The sequence below is a fragment of the Chiloscyllium punctatum genome, chromosome 32 (genome assembly GCF_047496795.1).
Source record: "Chiloscyllium punctatum isolate Juve2018m chromosome 32, sChiPun1.3, whole genome shotgun sequence".
In the NCBI taxonomy this organism is placed as follows: domain Eukaryota; kingdom Metazoa; phylum Chordata; class Chondrichthyes; order Orectolobiformes; family Hemiscylliidae; genus Chiloscyllium; species Chiloscyllium punctatum.
In genome coordinates this window covers 31,329,781-31,350,090 of record NC_092770.1, presented here as the reverse complement: position 1 = coordinate 31,350,090, position 20,310 = coordinate 31,329,781, and the positions used below count along the sequence as shown (strand labels likewise).

Genomic DNA, 20,310 nt, shown 5'->3' with positions numbered 1-20,310 from the left:
TCCGCAGTATGTGGTTCAAGGGAAGGCTCTCCTTGAATTCACTGTCCATCATTGTCTTGTGTTATCACTTCTAGTGCCTTTGTTTAAACGAGTTTTCATGTCAGTCTTTGATAGTATTCATATGAAGCTCCTTCACTGTTTTTAATTTGTTCTTTCATGAGATGTTGGCATCATTGACAAGGCCAAGATTTGTTCCCCATCCCTAATTGCCCTTGGACCGTGTGACTTCCTAGGTCAATACATACAATAGAATAGAACAGAATCGAATAGAACAGAATCAAAATTAAAGGTCAACCATGTTGTTGTGGGTGTTGAGTCACAGGTAGGCCAGATCATAAGGTCAAGCAGGAGGCTGGAAGAGCACAGCAAGCCAGGCAGCATCTGGAGGTGGAGAAATCCAACATTTCGGGTACAACCCTTCTTCAGGAATGGGTTTAGGGGGAGTTGCAGATAAAGAGGGAGGGAGAAAGGTTATGGGTGAGGAGAGGGGCGTATTGGTGAGGTGGTGATAGGGGAATACAGGTGGTAGGTACAACCTGATAGATCGAAAGGAGGAATGAGTCTGGTTGGTGGTTGGTAGTTGGAAGGAGGAGCTGGTTGGAGGAGTGGAAGGGGAATGGTGGAGGGGGTGGGGAGGATGGTTAGGAAGATTATTTGAAATTGGAGAAATCAATGTTGAGTCTTCTGGGCTCTGGGCTGTAGGCTGCCCAGGCAGTGGTGTTCCTCCAATAAGGATGGCAGTTTCCTTTCCCTAAAGGACACCAGTGAACCAGATGGACTTTTACGAGAATCAGTGGTAGTTTCATGGTAACATTTAAATTCCAGATTCTTTTCTATTAATTGAATTTAAATTTTGCATTTAAATTTTGAGATTTGAGCCAATGCCTCAAGTAGTCTGAGCTTCGGTTACTAGTCCAGTGACCCCTTTAGGAAAGGTTGCTGTGCTAATGCCAATTGTTACTGCTTTCATTTTTTTGTTCTTGAAGACCTGTTCCTCACCAGCATTCAAAGGCAAACATGAACGTATGGGGACGTCATGGCCTAGTGGTATTATCAATGGACTGCTAATCTAGAGATCCAGGTAATGTTCTGGGCACATGGCAGATGGTGGGATTTGAATTCAATTTTTAAAATCTTAAAATCAGAGAAGGAAACTGCCATCCTTACCTGGTCTGGCCTACATTTGACTCCAGACCCACAGCAACGTGGCTGACTCTTAACTGCTGTCTGGATAATTAGGGATGGACAATAAATGCTGGGCCTAGTCAGCAATGCTCTCATCCCATGAATGGATTAAACAAAACAAGGAGGGTCTGTAGCTCAATAGTAATACATCTACCAGTGGGCCAAGAGACATGGGTTCAAGCCCCACCTGATCCAAACATAGCCTGTGACCTATCTGAACATGTTAAAAATATCTAAAAGTAGGAATTTATTTTAATGTTTCACCTTCCTGAAAGAAAGCACATTTGCGTTATATTTTCCTTAAAAATGACAAAGGCCAATTATTTTTAATATGTGCAGAAATATTGCCATTACAAAATGGCTCTGTTGGAATTTCTTGATGCTTATGTACAATGTTTTAAACAATTCTGAGCTCACAGCGAGCTGAGGACCTTCTGTGTCAGGGCAGGGAGTTGGGGACCAGGGAACAGGATTTGTGATGAAGATGAAGAAAATTATGATGTTTAATTTTTCATTAGAATACTGGAGAAGCTCTGTGGCATCAGGGACGTTGGAAGGCTTGAAAGAGGCACAAGTTGTTTTCACAGAGGAGAGAGAGAGATATAAAATACATAATGCTGAGTCAGGGCTATGATGTGGAGGTGCCGGTGTTGGACTGGGATGGACAAAGCCAGAAGTCACATGACAACAGGTTATGATTTCACATAAATTTGTTGGATCGTAACCTGGTGTCGTGTGACTTCTGACTGAGTCAGAGCTAGTGCAGAGTGGAACCTTTGTGATGGGAAATTTGAAGAGGAGGGTATATCATAGGTCACTGAACGCATGGACTCCAACTTTGTAGCAAAGAAGACTACAAGCTGCTTACATTTGTTGAAGATGAATGTGGAAAGGGGGTTATTGGGAGGAGGGTTTTAAGAAGATGGCTGATTATAAAGAGGAGTGAGGGGAGATTGGCTTTTGTATTGTAGGTGATGCTGGTAAAGTGAGAGTTTTGGATGACTGAAGAAAGACTTAATGGTGCTTATTGTGGCATTGGATGATTTAACCACAATTGTCACGTACATTCAAATCCACATGAAGGAGGCAAGGTAAAGGCCATACCTGAAAGAATATTTCGGGTGAAAAGGACGAGCGATTTACTGGGGACAAGTCCAGAAAGGAATTCAAGGTGGAAGAGTTTTGAGCAGATGAACTGCTGCAGAAATATTACAACGTATGAAAACGCAGCAGCTTAGGGGAGGGCAGCATTCATTGCTCATCCCTCATTACCCTGGAGCTGATTTCTGGGGTTTATCACATATAGGCCAGACCGAGTGAAGACACCAGATTTCTTTTCCTGAAAGAATGTTAGTGAATCAGATGGATTTTTGTGACAATCGATGATACTTATCATGGTTGCTGTTACTTCGACCAGCTTTATAAATTGAATTTGAATCTGTAACACTGGAGTATTTGTTGTTATCTCTCGCTTACAGTATAGCAACGTTACCACTACACCACCAACTCCTATACCACCATTTCTGAGGATCAAACACAGAAAGAAATGAGGTTTATTAAAGAATTGAGTGATAAACAGCTAGGTTTGCTGAGCTGTTGGATTAACAACATCATGAGTGTTTGATACTTCTTTATAATTAGTCTGTATAATATTTTTCATATAATAACAATGATGAAAGATGCATATAAAAGTAAAATACTGTAGATGCTGGAAATCTGAAATATAAACAGAAAGTGAAAGCAAAATTCAGCATGTCTGCCCAAATCTAGAGAGAAAGAAACATTGTTATTTTGAGCCTGATATCTTCAGAATTGTATTGAATACGTCAGATTAGTTTCAAAATATTAACTCTGTTACTCTCTCCACAGATACTGCCAGACCTTTCTCCAGCATTTTCTGTTTTTATTAAGAATAAAAGTGCATTTTGTAGTACATTTCTGCCAGTCTGTTGTGCTGCAGCTGGAGCATAGAGTGATGGTGAAGCTGAGGTAGTGCTAACTTCCTTACCCTGTCTGTGGTCTAGTGTTTTAAATGGCAGTCACCACTCATTTACCACAGACTATAAGCCAGAGCATTGTCAAAGTTATGAAGTGCCAGTAGAAACATGAGGTGGTGTCTTTGGAACAGCTAGTATTGATTTTAGAAGTTGCAGTACCAATAGTAGTTGCTTCTATCCATCAATCTCTGTACACTGAAAGGCAACAGCATGCCAGTTTGTATTTTGTAATGATTTAGTTCACGTACAGAATCATAAGCTGTCTGACCTGCATAGACAGACAATACTCAGACTTTTAACTGTACTTAACATCACTTAGCCTTCAATAATGGGAGAGGCACCCTCTGTATCCTTTCCAAAGGTGTTGTCATAAGTTTTAGTGGGGGCGTGCTTTCTTTAAAATGATGTCAGTGACCTTATTTGTTTTGGAAGGTTTACTAACTGAGGATAGAATGTGGCATTTCATCTGTGTATGTGGTCATTCACTGTGAAAATACTGGTCTAGCCTCAGTGGGACTGCATTCTCGGAGGGAGGTGAAGACTCTTGAGAGGGTGCAGAGAAAATTGACAAGATCGGCTCCACTGATAGGGGACTTCAGCTATGAGGATAGATTGCCGAAGCCGTGCTCCTTGGAGAAGATTTAGTAAAGATGTTCATAATGATACATTGTCCAGGGAGAGAGAAACTGTTCCCATTTGTGGAAGACCATACCAATTAAAAGTGATTGATAAAATAACCAATTGTAACATATGGTTACACATTGCACATTATATGGTTAAGATCTGTGATGCATTTCCTGAAATTGTGATAAAGGCAAACTCAATTGGGAGTTTTGAAAATAAATCAGATGAATGCTTGAACAGAGAAACTTGAAACATTGTAGAGGAATGGGACTAGCTGAACTGCTCTTGTAGAGAGCCAAGACAGCCCAAATGTGCCCTCTGTACTGTAACCATTCCAATAGTTTTGACAGTCATGTCATTTTATAACAAGTATGAAGATTTTAAGATATGTTTCGGGACTTTCTCTTTAATTGGGGTAAAATAGAGAAACGAAGCAGGTCGCATGCCCTGTTCTGAATTTTTCCCAACACCAAACTTGATCCAGTGCAAAAGCAGAAATTGTTGGAGAAACTCAACAGCTCTGGCAGCATCTGGAAAGAAAGAGGTATTAGTGTTTCGAGTTCGGTGACTGTTCATCAGAACTGTTAGCGGCTGGGAAAAAATGGTGTATATGCCAAAGGTGAGGTTGGGGGCATTGGTGGAGGTGAGTGGTTAGGTGGAGCCAGAGACCAGAGAGAGAAAGCGAAAGAGCTATGAAAGAGGTGGGGGTGGGGGTGGGGGGCGGAGGAGGAGGAGATTATGCACAGCAGCCCGGATAAAAGAAAAGTTGCGTAAGTGATAATAAGAGCTAAGAGTAGGAAACATTAGTGAGCTGTACTAAGAGTCTTGGGTCATGTTGTAGAATAGAGAGACTTTGTGGTTCAGGTTCATAATTCTTTGATATTTGCCGCATACAGGGTGGTGAAGAAGCTTGCTTGCCTTCACGGCTCAGATCTTTGAGTATATGAGTTGGGACGTCATGTTGAGGTTGTACAGGGCATTGGTGAGGCATCTTTTGGAACACTGTGTGCAGTTCTGGTCACCGTATTATAGGAAGGATCCTATTAAGCTGTAGAGATTTCAGATCAGATTTATCAGGATATTGCCATGAATGGAGGGTTTGAGTTATAAGGAGAGGCTGGATGGGTTGGGACTTGTTTCACTAGAGCATAGGAGGTTGAGGGGTGACTTTATAGAGGTTCATAAAATCATGAAGAGTAAAGATAAGGTGAATGGCAAGTGTCTTTTTTCTAGGGGAGGGATTTCAATTCTCAGGGGCATACTTTTAAGGTGAGAGGAGAAAGATTTAAAAACAACATGGGGGGCAACCTTTTTTACACAGAGGGTGGTTCATGTGTGGAATGAACTGCCAGAGAAGGTGGTGGATGTGTGTACAGTTACAACATGTAAAAGACATTTGGAGAAACACATGATTAAGAAATGTTTGGAGAGAGATATGCCACGCGCAGGCAAGTGGGACTGGTGTAGTTTGGGATTATGGTAGGCATGGACCATGGACTGAAGAGTCTGTTTCCATGCAGTATGATGTTATGATTCTATGAATGCAACCCATTTAATGTGATAATGGGCCTAGGGGTATGCGAGAATGGATAACTGCACAAAGCAATCACGTCATTACAGGACTGGGTTCGGAATGGGTTTAAAAATAATTGAAGGATGGAATCAGGCTCGAAGGTTATTGATCTCAATGTTGAGTTCTAGAGGCTGCAGAGTCCCCACGTGAAAAATGAGATTTTGTTCTTCAAGCTTAGGCTAAGGCTTCCTGGAGCACTGCAGCAGCTCAGCGAAGAATTGTAGATGAAAGTGGGGAGGCTTAAAAATGTGTTGCTGGAAAAGCGCAGCAGGTAAGGCAGCATCAAAGGAGAAGGAGAATCGACGTTTTGGGCATAAGCCCTTCTTCAGGAAGGAGGCTGAAGAAGGGCTTATGCCCGAAACGTCGATTCTCCTTCTCCTTTGATGCTGCCTGACCTGCTGCGCTTTTCCAGCAACACATTTTTAAGCTCTGATCCCCAGCATCTGCAGTCCTCACTTTCTCCTAAGTGGGGAGGCGCTGGGGCAAGGGGAGAAAAATCGAGTCTCGGCAGGTTCCAGGGGGAGCAGCAGGTAGAAACACTGGGGCTCCCTGGGCAGTCCTGTGTGTGGAATTCAGGGAGAGGTAGAAGAAGGTAATATAGAACTGGGGTTTATGAGCAGGGAGGTTGTCATAGGGACTTCCCCAGATGACATGAGGTTGGTGACAATAATGGAGGCAGTGTCCTAATGTCAGTGGTGGGATTGTGATCCGAGGGAGATAGGAAGAGGTATCCAAGTGCGGGCGCCCAGCATACCAGACAACAACAGCACCACCCTTGCTGACAGGTTTGATGACAAAGTCAGGTTGGATTTCAGAGCAATGAGTGCAGTCAGTTTAGAGGAAGTTGGTCGTGTACCCTTTACCCATTAGAACCTATATCACAGCAGGAGTTCTCAATGAACATGTTGAGTTCAGGTAAAAGGCAAGACAAAAGGTCCAGGTGAAGAGAGCGTGTTAGAAGCAGGTGAAGGCACCTGTGAATCAGGGAGAGGACTCCTGTCCAAAGAAATGAGCATGGAGGCAGAGATGATGGAAGAAGAGTTCAGCATCATGTCGTGACGGAAGATCATCGAGGTAAGGCACAGAGGGATAAAACTAAGACCTTTGCTGAGTATGGAATGTTTAGCATTTGACAGCAAAAGGTCAGAGGAATAGTAAATACTCAGCAAGTGGAGTTAGGAGGAAGGATAGAGTCAGAGGGGAGGAAGGTTCAGGAAAGTAGTGGGTACATCTGAATTGTTCCAGCTTGTATTCCTTCATGCCTGAAAAGAAGAGAAAAAGTTTCTTGTTAGAATATTAAGTTAGCAGGAGAATGAAGTGAAACTGAGGCAGAACAGCTCTGAGACAGCGTGAGGTGGTCCTGATGGAGTGATATAGAGTGTACATGATGACACATGGCACTGTGTGGTCTCAGGATACAGTGAGAACAGCTGTCTGAGGCACAATGTTAATCATGGTGACTTGGCCCACATTCGTTTAATGGACAAAAGGTACAAGAGGTTTTCACGTGTGAATAATAACAAGTGGTGACTGTGGGTAGGCTGTTAAATTTACATTCCCCAGAGAATATTAGATTCATAAACATTTGCAGAAGTGGAGATCTAAAGGATGGCAAATTGACGTTTCTACCTGAATACAAGGCCTATGTGATTCATATTGCGTTGGGGTTGGAACATTAAATTGGCAGGCCCACCAGAAACTCATCAGAAACTTGCAAACTGATTGGGAGACCACTTTGCAGAACATCTCTCATTTGTGTTTGGTCTCCCCAGTGTAGAGGGGACCTCTAGTACAGACATTGTAAGCAGTGAATGCAGTAGCCTGGATTGGAAGAAGTACATGTGAATTGCTGCTTCATCTGGAAGGTAGGTTTGGAGCATGGCGCAGAGATAGCAAGTAAGTGGGCTGTTATTACATTGCCTGCATTTACATGGGAAGGGAATTGGGTGACGAGAAAAAATGTCTCCAAAAGTGCTCTTGTAGAAGATTGCATCATCAGAAAGATTTGATGGAGGAACTGGGAGGATGGAATGGAATCTTTACAGGATGTATGTAGACAGGCAGTATAGTCAAGATAGCTAGGAGTCAGTGCACTTACAATAGAGACTAGTAGACAGTCAGTATGCAGAACTGGGGACAGAGATGTCAAAGAAGAGAAGGGAAGTGTCAGGGAAAGATAATGTCAAACTGGAAAGGGTGAAAATTGGAAGCAAAACTTAAGAATTTAAAATTTCTCCAAATTCGAAAATTCGAAGTGACAGCAAGACACGGCACAGTAATTTATTAGATATGGATGGTTTTATTTTAATTAACAAAATGGCAAGATATTGCAACTGGGCTGGAAAAGGATTTTGTAAGTTCTTACTATTCTTGTGAACTGTTTAATTGTTCAGAGTAATGACACTTGAGACTTAAACAGTTTATGATGAAACTCCAGTGGATTCGAGCCGAGACCCATTAATGTTACCTTATGTTGATGGAAAATCTTTACTCATTTAAAAAAAGCCAGCCAACTGTTACTGTTAGTCAAGTTATAAATTTAGATGACCATTGCACACTGGGATATAAAAGCAATATGATCTTATAGTGTTGACCAAAATCTGCTTTCATTTGGTTGTGTATCTGTCTCTCCTCTTTGACTTACTTTTCTCCCCCTTCCCACACTAGCTCACTGTCACTCTCACTTTCTCTTGAAAGCATCAGATTGCTAAAGTTATAGTATTTACCATCTATTGAAAACTACATGTTACGGCAATGATTTCTAAGACATGAAAAATTTCAAATATCCAGGAAAGATTTGGAAAAATAAAACAAGCTGGTTCCAGCAGGAAACAAAATCTAAGAAAACCTGCAGGCTCCCTCATCAAATTCTTTAATATGGATCTGGAAAACTCTGTCAGGTGTAGAATAATAAGATCAGGCGAGGCAAAAGTAACCTGGGAATTTTCATGGAAAATAGAAATTTAGGCATTGCAAGAATTGCAGAACAAACCACAAGCGGAGAGTGGGTAACAGGAACCCTGGTAGATTTTGTTTTAATGAAATGGTTCGATTCCTGATGGGAAGCTGTTAGTTCCATAATTGGGTTAAGGAAACTCACGAGTGGTTTGGAAGAGCAAATTTGACTGATCCCATCTTCTGAGTCTTGACCCCATGCATTTGGACACATTTCGGTCTCATGCTGACAGAGTGCAGGACTGTTGTACATGCCACTTTTGCATAAGACAAAACCAAGGGTTCTGCCAGCCCGCACAGTGGTTGTAAAGTATGCTGGGTAGTATTTAAAAAAGGAAGTATTCCATCAATCGCCTGGTTAATATTTATTCTTCATTAATGTTATTTAATTTATTTAATTGCTGTTGGCGAGAACTTGCTGTACACTCACATTTCCTACATAGCACCACAGACTGGGCTGTGAAGAACTTTGAGGAATATTTTGATGTAGTGAAAAGGGCTAGGTAAATGCAAGTATTTCTCTGTAGATGCAACATATATGACCATTAACAGAAATCGTTGGCAAATCTCAGCAGGTCAAGCAGCACCTCTGGGGAGCAAGCAGAGTTAACGTTTCAGTCCAGTGACCCTTCTTCAGAACTGATAGCAGCTAAGAAAAGGTGGCATTTATGTTGGTGACTGGGTTTGCAGGTGGGGTGGAGTATGCAGATAGGTTGTAACAGAACCCAAAGACCAGGGAAGAAAGTTAGGCAGACAAAGGGCTGGTTGATAGTAATCTAAGGAAGGAGAAAAGCTGACCGTGGGGACCATGAGTAGGTAAAAATGGGTTGGCTGTGCTGTATGCAGCCCATATCATGACAGGGCCTGAGGTGTTAAGGTGGGTAAAGAACGTGGGAGGAGGTGTTCAGGCCCTAAAATTATTGAACTCAATATTGTCCTGAAGGCCTCTAGGACCCCAAGCCATGGTCTTCACAAGATGCTGTTCTTCCAGCTTGTACTGAGCCTCACCGAAACACTGTAGCAACCCCGAGACAGAAATGTTGGTCAGGGAACACGGTGGCGTATTGACCTGGCAGGCAGTCGGAAGCTTGGGGTCATTTTTGTGGACTGATGGACAGGTGTTCCCTAAAGCGTTTGCTCAGTCTGTATTTCATCTCCCCAGTGTTTTATTTTATTATATACAAATACTTATGGTTCATAGATAGTGAGTATTGTAAAGCTATCTTCACTGGCTTGGTAGGTTGCCCCAGTGGTGGGAATAAAAGAATGATGAGAGTTAAATTAGGGCCAATCAAGGATATTAGTGGGAAGTTGTGTGTGGAGTCAGAAGAGACAGAGAAAGCACTAATTAAATGTTTTTTGACAGTGTTCACTATAGAAAATGAAAATGTTGGCGAGGAAGGTTCAGAGATACTTGCATTTAGACTAGAAGAGATTGAGGTTCACAAGGAAGAGGTATTAGAAATACTGCAGAGTGTAAAATAGACAAGTCCCCTGGGCCAGATGGAATCTATCCTAGGATCCTCTGGGAAGCAAGGGAAGAGATTGCTGAGCCTTTGGCATTGATTTTCAAGTCATCATTGTCTACAGGAATAGTGCCTGAGGACTGGAGGATAGCAAATGTGGTTCCCTTGTTCAAAAAGGGTAGTAGAGACAACCCTGGTAATTATAGACCAGTGAGTCTCACTTCAGTTGTTGGTAAAGTGTTGGAAAACGTTATAAGAGATAGGATTTATAACCATCTAGAAAAGAATAATCTTATCAGGGATAGTCAGCACAGTTTTGTGAAGGGTAGGTCGTGCCTAACAAACCTTATTGAGTTTTTTGACAAAGTGACCAAACAGGTATATGAGAGTAAACCAGTTGATGTGGTGTATATGGATTTCAGCAAGGCGTTCAATAAGATTCCCCACAGTAGGCTATTATACAAAATGCGGAGGAATTGGATTGTGGGAGACATAGCAGTTTGGATCAGTAATTGGCTTGCTGAAAGAAAACAGAGGGTTGTAGTTGATGGAACATGTTCATCTTGGTGTCCATTTACTAGCGGTATACCGCAAGGGTCGGTGTTGGGTCCACTGCTGTTCGTCATTTTTATAAATGACCTGGATGAGGGCTTAGAAGGGTGGGTTAGTAAATTTGCGGATGACACTAAGGTCGGTGCAGTTGTGGATAGTGGCGAAGAATGTAGTAGGTTGCAGAGAGACATAGATAGGATGCAGAGCTGTGCTCAGAGGTGGCAAATGGAGTTTAATGTGGACAAGTGTGAGGTGATACACTTTGGCTGGAGTAATCGGAATGCAAAGTACTGGGCTAATGGTAGGATTCTTGGGAGTGTAGATGAGCAGAGAGACCTCTGTGTCCACGTACACAGGTCCCTGAAAGTTGCCACCCAGATTGACAGAATTGTTAAGAAGGCATACAGTATTTTGGCCTTTATTAATAGAGGGATTGAGTTCCGGAACCAGGAGGTTATGCTGCAGCTGTGCAAAGCTCTAGTACGGCCACACTTGGGAGTATTGTGTACAGTTCTGGTCACCGCATTATAAGAAGGATATGGAAGCTTTGGAAAGGGTGCAGAGGAGATTTACTAGGATGTTGCCTGGGATGGTATGAATGTCTTATGAGGAAAGGCTGAGGGCCTTGAGGCTGTTCTCGTTAGAGAGAAGAAGGTTGAGAGGTGACTTAATAGAGACATACAAGATAATCAGAGGGTTTGATAGGGTGGCGAGGGAGAGCCTTTTTCCAGATATGGGGACGGCAAATACAAGGGGACACAACTTTAAAGTGAAGGGAGATAGGTATAAGATAGATGTCAGAGGTAGTTTCTTTGCACAGAGAGTAGTAAGCTTATGGAATGCTTTACCTGCATCGGTAGTAGATTCACCAAGTTTAAGTGCATTTAGATTAGATTAGATTACTTACAGTGTGGAAACAGGCCCTTCGACCCAACAAGTCCACACCGCCCCGCCGAAGCGCAACCCACCCATACCCCTACATTTACCCCTTACCTAACACTACGGGCAATTTAGCATGGCCAATTTACCTGACCTGCACATTTTTGGACTGTGGGAGGAAACCGGAGCACCCGGAGGAAACCCATGCAGACACTGGGAGAACGTGCAAACTCTACACAGTCAGTCGCCTGAGGCGGGAATTGAACCCAGGTCTCTGGCGCTGTGAGGCAGCAGTGCTAACCACTGTGCCACCGTGCCGCCCACTAAGTCGCCCACTAATGTGCAGGTCAGGTAAATTGGCCATGCCAAATTGCCCGTAGTGTTAGGTAAGGGGTAAATGTAGGGGTATGGGTGGGTTGCGCTTCGGTGGGGCGGTGTGGACTTGTTGGGCCGAAGGGCCTGTTTCCACACTGTAAGTAATCTAATTTAAGTCGTCATTGGACAGGCAAATGGACGTTCATGGAATAGTGTAGGTGGGATGGGCTTCAGATTAGTATGACAGGGCAGCGCAACATCGAGGGCCGAAGGGTCTGTACTGCGCTGTAATGTTCTATGTCATAAAGTGAAGTCTTGCACAACTTTTGCCTGATCTATTGCCTGAGTCGTACGTAAAGTTATTCGACAGTTTAACATGTTGTACTTCTTTCTAGCCAATTAGTAAGTGGCTTGATATTTTTAAGTATCAAGTCATTCAGTTGAAAATAGAATTTAAAATAAAAATAGAGAATGCTGGGGAAACTCCGCACCTGTGATGAGTGAAACAGAGTTCATGTTTTGAGTCCAGCATGACCTTTCTTTGGAATTTACTTTTGCTGAGGAATGTGGTCACGTATTCAAACCCCAGTCTGAGACCCCAAGCACCAAGTGCTTGTTACATCCACTGCCAGTATTGCCTGAGTGCTGCATTGACAGAGCTGTTAGTCTTCGTGTAAGATGTTGAAACTAAAACCTTGTTTGACATCTCAGTTGGGTGCAGCAGGTGGCAAATGCAGATTTATTCAGCCTGTGGATTGCACGTTTTCAGAGTCTTAATCTACTATTTTTATCTTTTTGTGGCTTGTAGCTTTCATCGATACCTGGACTGGAAGATGTAAAAGTGGAGACAACCAACCAGGATGAGAGTTTTGCAAATAGCCCATCCTCCGTGACAGCATCAAACCAGCATCAGCCAGCCCCTCCTGAGGTAAAAATGAGATGAAGAACCAGTGGGAGCTGAGGAGAATTCATATTTTTATGCTGAGAGTTATGGTGGTGGAATATGCTGCACAGAAAATGTAGTGAAAGCAGATTCAATCATTAACATTCAAAAAAGAATTGAGTGATTATTCAAAAGGGAATCTGCTGTGTCATGGGGAAAGTACATGTGAATGACCCAGGGAGCAGAGGGATGCAGATCCTTAGAAAATAGGCGACAGGTTTAGATAGAGGATCTGGGTTGGCACAGACTTGGAGGGCCAGAGGACCTGTTCTTGTGCTGTAATGTTCTTTGATCACTTGCAGCATGTGGACCTTAGTGAGAAACTGCTCAAAACCGAACCAATTCTTTTATTTCTCAGTATGATGAGGGCAGCATCTAATTCGAGGTGGTTTTTGGTGGGCCTTCTGTTTTAACTGCTGTTGTTTATCTGTCTGGGCTGCAACCTCTAAAGTATTAGATGAAAAGATCCATGAATTTGGCCCAGTAGTGAAGCAACGACTGATCACATGTCTCTATGACTGGTGTTCCCAACACATTGCTGTTACTGTCCTTATCGATGATGGAGGTCACTGGGTAGGGAATTGGTGTTGAAGTGACCTTGGTAAGTTGTTGTGGTCATTCTGTGAATTGTCCACACGCCAGGCTACAACATGATGAGAGAAGGAGTTGGAATTACGTTCTGTGACAGAGTAATTAAACAAATGATTGCTCTCAAGTGAGCAGTGGTACACTGGACCCACTCAGGCCAGTACTGATACTCCATTGTGACTCTTCAACAAATTTTAATTGAACTAGGTGTTATTGCTGATTGCCCTTGAGAACTTGATGAATATTGTCTCGAACTGCAGACGTTCGTGGTAAAGGTGCTCCCATGATAGTACTGTTAGGTAGGACGTTCCCAGTTTTACACCCAGCAATTGAGCCTTGCAGGTGATGGAAAATCTTTGCAGAGGTTGGGAAGTGACCCATTTAAGATAATTCAAACTCCAATCTGTCATACAACCATTGTGTTAATCCAGTGATGGACAACGTATGGTCAGCGGTGGGTGACTTGATCATGGAGCTGCCATTGAAGATCGGAGGGAATGGCCTTGATTTATCTTTCCTTCTCAGCATGGTCATTAACCCAGAACTTGTTCAGCCTGAGAGTTCACTGCTAAATTGTCAGCCTGGATAAATCCCAGGTCCAGTTATGTCTTGGCATGGACTGCTTCTTGATCAGAGGCATTGCAAGTGGAGTGAAAATCATCAGTTAGCAACCCAGCCATGTGACAGAGGGACAGCAGGGCATTGCTGAACCAGTTAAAGGTCATTCTCTGGGAAGCCCCTTCAGCACTATCCTGAGGATCTTGGCTGATTGGCCTCCCAACAATCCTGACCATGTTACTGCAATCATGACCAACTCCTTTCTGTCAAATGTAGCTCCACTATTTGTTCTTGCCTCTTATTTTCAAATTTGTCTGAATTCAATCACGTGGACAAGCCTGTTCTTCTGCTTCTTTGGTGTCTAAATTCTAAATGGTAAATGTGGGACATGTCTGTATCAACCACTTGATAACAATGCAAATTAATGGGAAAATGGATTTGAACTTTGCATGGGAGCTGTGAGGTTCCTGGGTTGACCAATTGTATTAGTTTCCTGTCAGGAAATTATTTCTCTTCCCTTTTTCAGTATGGAACTTTTTTACATCCACCTTCTTCTGTCCTTGTGTATGAAAGTAGCACAGTTGGTCACTGTGCTCCATTTTATGTTAAACCTTTTACGTCTAACCGTGGGAGTGCAACGGCCTTGCTGTAAATTCCTGTTTCCAACATTTAACCTGAGTACTGTGTATGAGGCTAGGCCACAGCAAGCTGTTTTAATAGTGTTTATCCTGGAAATTGGCTCAAATTCTGAAGCAAAAGTGCAAATAAACTTTAAGATCTGATTTTAAGTGAAAAACAGTTGAACCTGGCCTCTATGTTGGCGGTCTGCTCTTGTGTTAAGGTAAGATGCATTTGGAGTAAAACACCAGTAATAAGCTCTTAGAAACTGATTTAAAGACCAGTACCGTCCCAACACATGCATCCTAATCAAGTAGGCAATAATGTAGGTATTATCAGCAATGCAAAAATGTACATCTCTGCACTGTAAGACTATTAAAACAAAACTCTTAAGGGCATTGAAATAATTTAAACTCCTAGTTTATTTTTAATATCATATTATGCAATTATTGATGTGCTGACCTTTTGTAGTGTAATTATGTTTTGGTCCTGTTGCACAATGAGAAGAGGATGACTATAGATAAATATAAATAAAATTAGAAATTACATTTGACATTCAAATTTAAAATGAAGCAAGTCAACGCATGACTTCATGTGGAAAATGTGCTGTATTTGGAGTTCTGAACTGAAGGATGTCTCACTGGGAATGGTAGACAATGACTGGAATCTGTGGTATTCCCTATTGCTAGATTTGGTAGATGCATCTCATGGAAGAACTTTGAACATCGTTCAAAATGCATCACATTGCTAATCGCCATTCCTGTGATGTCTCATGTGGTTCAGTTACCCTTTGCTTATCATGTATGACATGTTGGTCCTGCCATTACTAAATCTTCATTGACACCGTACAAATGAAAAGGCAACTCTGTGGTTAAAAGAGCCTTTGTTGCGTATTTGGAGGGGGTGGGTGTGCAATATTGTGCACTATATTTATCATGTTTTAGGAGAGGTAGGTCTGGGAGGACAATTAGAGTCACAGCTTCTGCAGAACGGCAAAGGCTGTCTGGTTCATTGAGCCTGCACAACCCCCTACCTGCTCCACCCTCCTTTCCGACCTATCACCATTACCTCCATTTACCTATCACACTCTCAGATACCTTCCCTCTCAGCCCCCCCCCCCCCCCCCCCCCAATTTATCTCACCACTCCCTCAGCTCACAGCCTCATTCCTGATAAAGGGCTTATGCCTGAAATGTTGATTTTCCTGCTCCTCGGATGCTGCCTGACCTGCTGTGCTTTTCCAGCACCCCACACTCAACTCTGATCTTCAGCATCTGCAGTCCTCACTCTCACCTGGTCAATCATCCATCTATTCTAATCTCATTTCCCAGCACATGGTCCAAACCTTTGAATGCTTATTAAAAACTTCTCGTGTGCCTTGAGGGTTTCTGCCTCTTTTTCTGGCAGAGTATTCAAGATACCCACCGCCGTCTAGATGAACACATTTTTTTCCTCAACTTCCCCCTAAATATTAAGATCTTTACCTTAAAAATATGCCCTCTGGTTATTGACTAAGACGGAAAGTTTATCCTTATCTATGCTTCTCATTAACTTTGTACACCTCAATCAGATTCTCCTCAGCCTTCTCCATTCCAAAGTAAACTATTCCAGGTATCCAGTCTCTTTTCATAGTGAATCATTCCAGCCAAGGCAAAATCCTGGTGAATTTCCTCTGCACTCCCTCAAGTACAGTTGCATCTTTAGTCAATAATGTGCACACCGTACTCCAGCTCTGGGCTAGCTAGTAGTTGCATACAGCTCCAGGCCTCAATTGATAAAGGCAAGTATCCTGTATGCCTCCTTAACCACCTTGTCTACCTGTCCTGTTGCCTTCCAGGTTCTCTGGCCATCCACACCAAGGTCCCTCAGATCTTCTGTACTTCCTAGAATCCTTGCAATCAATGTATATTCTCTTGTTAGTCCTCCCAAAATATATCACCTCCACTTTTAAGAATTAATTTCCATTTGTCACTGTTCAGTCCATCTGATTGGCCCATCTAATTTGTCTTGTAGTCTAAGAATTCTGGATGTAGCATGTTTTCAGAAAACACCCCTCAAAGCTGTCTCCTTTCGCTTTTAAACTGTTATACAAAATAACTTGTCCAATACAATAGTGCAGAAATGCTGGTTCTAGGTTTAAGTTGGTAACCACATACAGAGAGATGTAGAGTACAGATGAGAAAATTCCTGTCTGTGTATTGAGAAATATTGTTTGGAGTTCAAGGCATTTTACTTCAGCAAAATCAGAAAGTTTGGTGAGCTCATGGTTGCATTGTGTTGGAGAATGTTGATTGGCATAATTGTTTTATCTTTCTGACATTTTTGCTTCCAATTTTAGTTTCTTTGTTTGGAGAGGAAGACAGAAGCTCCTCTGTGGTCACTTAATCTATTTTGACTCCATATCCAGCAAAGCCTGAGATTTAAAATTCTCATCTTTGCTTTCAGTGTACCTCCAATCTCTGTAACCACCTCCAGCCCCACAACTCTGTAAAATGTCTGTGTTCTTCCACCTCCTGCACCTTGCACATCCCCAGTTTCCATCTCTGCTTTCTCTGCAGCTGTGCCTTCAGCTGCCCGGAATCTGCAATTCCCTTCCTAAACCCCTCTTACCTTTCTGCACATCTTAAGCACCTATTTCTTCAACCTAGGTTTCTTATGACTTGAGGTTTTACGTTGCTCAATGTCAAATTTTGTTTGATATTGGTCCTGTGAACCATCTTGAGTTGGTTTACTGTGGTAAAGGCATGAAATATGTTTTCCAACCTTTTTCATTTTTTGACTTGCTTTCTAACCTAATGTTTAACTTCGAGTTGAGTAAAGAGCAGAGAATTTCATATTTAATGTTAATTCTGTATGAACATTCCATGTTGTCATGATCACATTGGCCTGTAATTGGTGATGGAGTGCAAAATTGTAGCTGCTTAGTGGAAAGGTTTCAAAATAGGAGCTGTCATCTATCTTCTTACTGAGCTTAAGTTCCTTGTTTTAAAATCATATCAATTGTAAGGAAAAGATTAATTAAGAATTATATCATGTGTCTGCATTATCTTTTAAGATTGAATATAATAGCAAGATAAAGCTGTTTTTATCAACAAATATAGGACTTTTAAACCTTTCTGTACTCTAGAATACAGACTGTTACTTCAGTGGAGTGCACTCCTTCCAGTTATGTCATCTACGCATCTGACTGGCACTTTCTCACCCATGTCATTCTAATCATTCACCATTGCCTTCTAGTCAATTAAAAAGACTTCACTTGTGGCATATTAAATGATCTGGCTGTTTTGGGTGTGCTTCATCATGGAATCCTTCTTTTAACAGATGACCCTGCTTCAGTAACTGCAGGGTTTCGTCCCTCACCCATTTCTCGTCTTCCGACCAGCTGCTAGAGAGTTTGTTCTTCTGTTTTCCTTTCTTGCTGTGCTCTCTCATTCAATTGGATTAAAGGTCAGTGTTATAGTCCCACAGCTACTCATGGGTTGTCAGGGTAGTTTCTTATTGGTTTGGCCCCGGAATGCGAAGTGGCATAAATGCAATGAATCTTTTTAATCTGCATGTTGTATCTCCCTCTCCTGCTTACTTGCCACTCATCCTATCTCCTCTTTAGCAATGTGCTGGCTGAGGCTGAACCACAATGTTTGCAACCTTGCCATTCTATTTGATCCTGGTTAAACTTTCCAAATCGCATCCTCTCCATTGTCAAGATCACACGCTTCCAGCTTAATGGCACCGCTATTTTATCTGCTCCTGATCCCGTCATCTATGTCCTTACTATCCCCTGTCTATTTGCTTGTTCTGTTGGCCAGTTCCCATTCTTTGTTTTCCATAAATAAGCATGTCTGAACCTCTGCTACCAAATCGTTCACTGCCTTGGCAGCTTGTTTGTCCAGGAGATGAGCTTCTAATGACATTTATGGTCTATCATCAACTTCTGCCTAGTTCCATTGCTGAGGCATTGCCTATCTCCTGTTGTGTCTTATCTGCTGCTGAAACCCTCATCTCTACCTTTCTTCCCACTCGACTTGGCTACTGCAGTGTTCTCCTGGCTGGCCTCCTCCAGGTCACCCTCCATAAACTTGAACTCGACTAAATTTTTGCTGCCTGTATTCTAAGTTGTTTCCTCGTTAAGTGACATCTTTATTTTAAATTTCTCATCCATCATCTTTTATGGTCCCTCCATGAGCTCTGCCATCTCAGTCTCTGTAACCTTCTTCATCCATACAACCCTCCGAGGTGCCTGCCTTGCGACAGTCTGATCCCTTGAGCATTCCTGATTTTGACCACTGCACCATGTATGCCAATTCTCTCCTCCATTTAACTTGCTCCTTAAATCTATTTTGTTGATTAAGTTTTTGACCATCTATCCTAATAACTCCTCCTGCCACTCCGGGTTAGATTTTGTTCGATGCTTCTGTGAAATGCCTTGGGACATTTCATTGTGTTCAGGCCACTGTACAAATGTAAGTTTTTCTTGTTACTACATTGGCTTTTTACAGTAGCCATCGCCTATAGTAGGCAAACTTCATTCACACCGATGAGCCTCTTGTAAGCATTGGGGACAGTACCCAGGAGATTTTTCTTGTCAGTTGCAGAGAATGATGCTGTGCTTATCTATGTAACATCACTTCAGAGGTAACTGACTATAATATGAATACTGAGGAGAAAGTGAGGACCGCAGATGCTGGAGATCAGAGCTGAAAATGTGTTGCTGGAAAAGCACAGCAGGTCAGGCAGCATCCAAGGAGCAGGGGAATCGATGTTTCGGGCATAAGCCTGAAGAAAGGCTTATGCCTGAAACGTCGATTCCCCTGCTCCTTGGATGCTGTCTGACCTGCTGCGCTTTTCCAGTAACACATTTTCAGCTATATATGAACGCTGTCCTACACGCGGATCTGCCATTACCACCTTTCCCCAACTATCAGTCAACTTTGAAAGTATGGGTGCACTTCAGAGGATAGTTTGACTGCATCTGTCTTTGTTTTGTACTTTCTGTGTGAGTCAATTTCTTATATGGGTTTTGTACTCAGCAGCTTTTTTTGTTAAAATTTAAAGAAATTTCGTTCCTTTCATTCAGGTTTTGACACTCTTGATTTTTGTCTCTTATTGGAGTTATTTTTTATTTTGCAGAGCCAACAAAACATTGAATCTACAACCCAAAGCAAAGTGGATTCCCTGACAGAAAATGCTATTACTGTTGCCAAGGACCCTCGATATGCAAGATACCTGAAGATGGTCCAAGTGGTGTGTTAATTTTCTTTCTCTTGGTGTTAGAAGTCTTGCCTTGACATCAACCGTTATTAATCTTTTCACATTGAAACATAGAACAATAGGAGTAGGCCGTTCAGCCCTTCAAGCTTGCTCTATTATTCGTTATGTTCATGATTGATCATCTCACTTGAGCCTGGTCCTGCTTTTCTCCCCCATATCCTTTGGTGTCTTTAGCGTCAATGCTATATCCAACTCCTTTAAATCATGTTTTGGGGAACATTACTTAAAGGGAGGACTGTGGAAGGCAATGGCAAATTTTCAAAGAGCACATGGGTGAATTGCAACAATTGTTCATTCCTCTCTGGTGAAATGGAAAAGCCGGCTATATCACAGGGTGCAAGGGAAATTAGAGGTGGTATTAGCTCCAAGGAAGAAACATACAAATTGGCCAGAAAAAACAACAGACCAGAGGAGTGGGAGCAGTTCAGAATTCAGCAAAGGAGGGCGAAGGGATTGATTAAGAAAGGGAAAATTGAGTACAAGAGGAAGAATGTGAAAAGAAAAAAAAGATTAGTGAAGACATTAAAGGTCCCTTATAGCCAGAAGCAGGGGAATTTATAATGGGGAACAAAGAAATGGCTGACCAGCTAAATATATATTGTGATTCTGTGTTCACAAAGACAGGCATAAATCATATACCCGAAATATTGGGAAACATAGGATTAAGTGAAAAGGAGAAACTTGAAGACTATCAGCATTAGTAAGGAAATGGTGTACAGCACATTTATAGCTTTGAAGGCTGATAAATCCCCAGAGCCTGATCATCTACATCCAAGAGTTCTTAAAGAAA

At 42.2% G+C, this 20,310-nt stretch overlaps 1 protein-coding gene across 1 annotated transcript in view; it reads left to right on the top strand.

The window, feature by feature from the left end:
* Positions 1-20,310, top strand: part of washc3 (WASH complex subunit 3) — a 45,237-nt gene that overhangs the window by 13,677 nt on the left and 11,250 nt on the right. The window contains exons 4-5 of the mRNA XM_072552014.1: positions 12,355-12,474; positions 19,380-19,493. Coding sequence (XP_072408115.1) covers positions 12,355-12,474; positions 19,380-19,493 — 234 coding nt within the window. The remainder of the gene's footprint in view (positions 1-12,354; positions 12,475-19,379; positions 19,494-20,310) is intronic.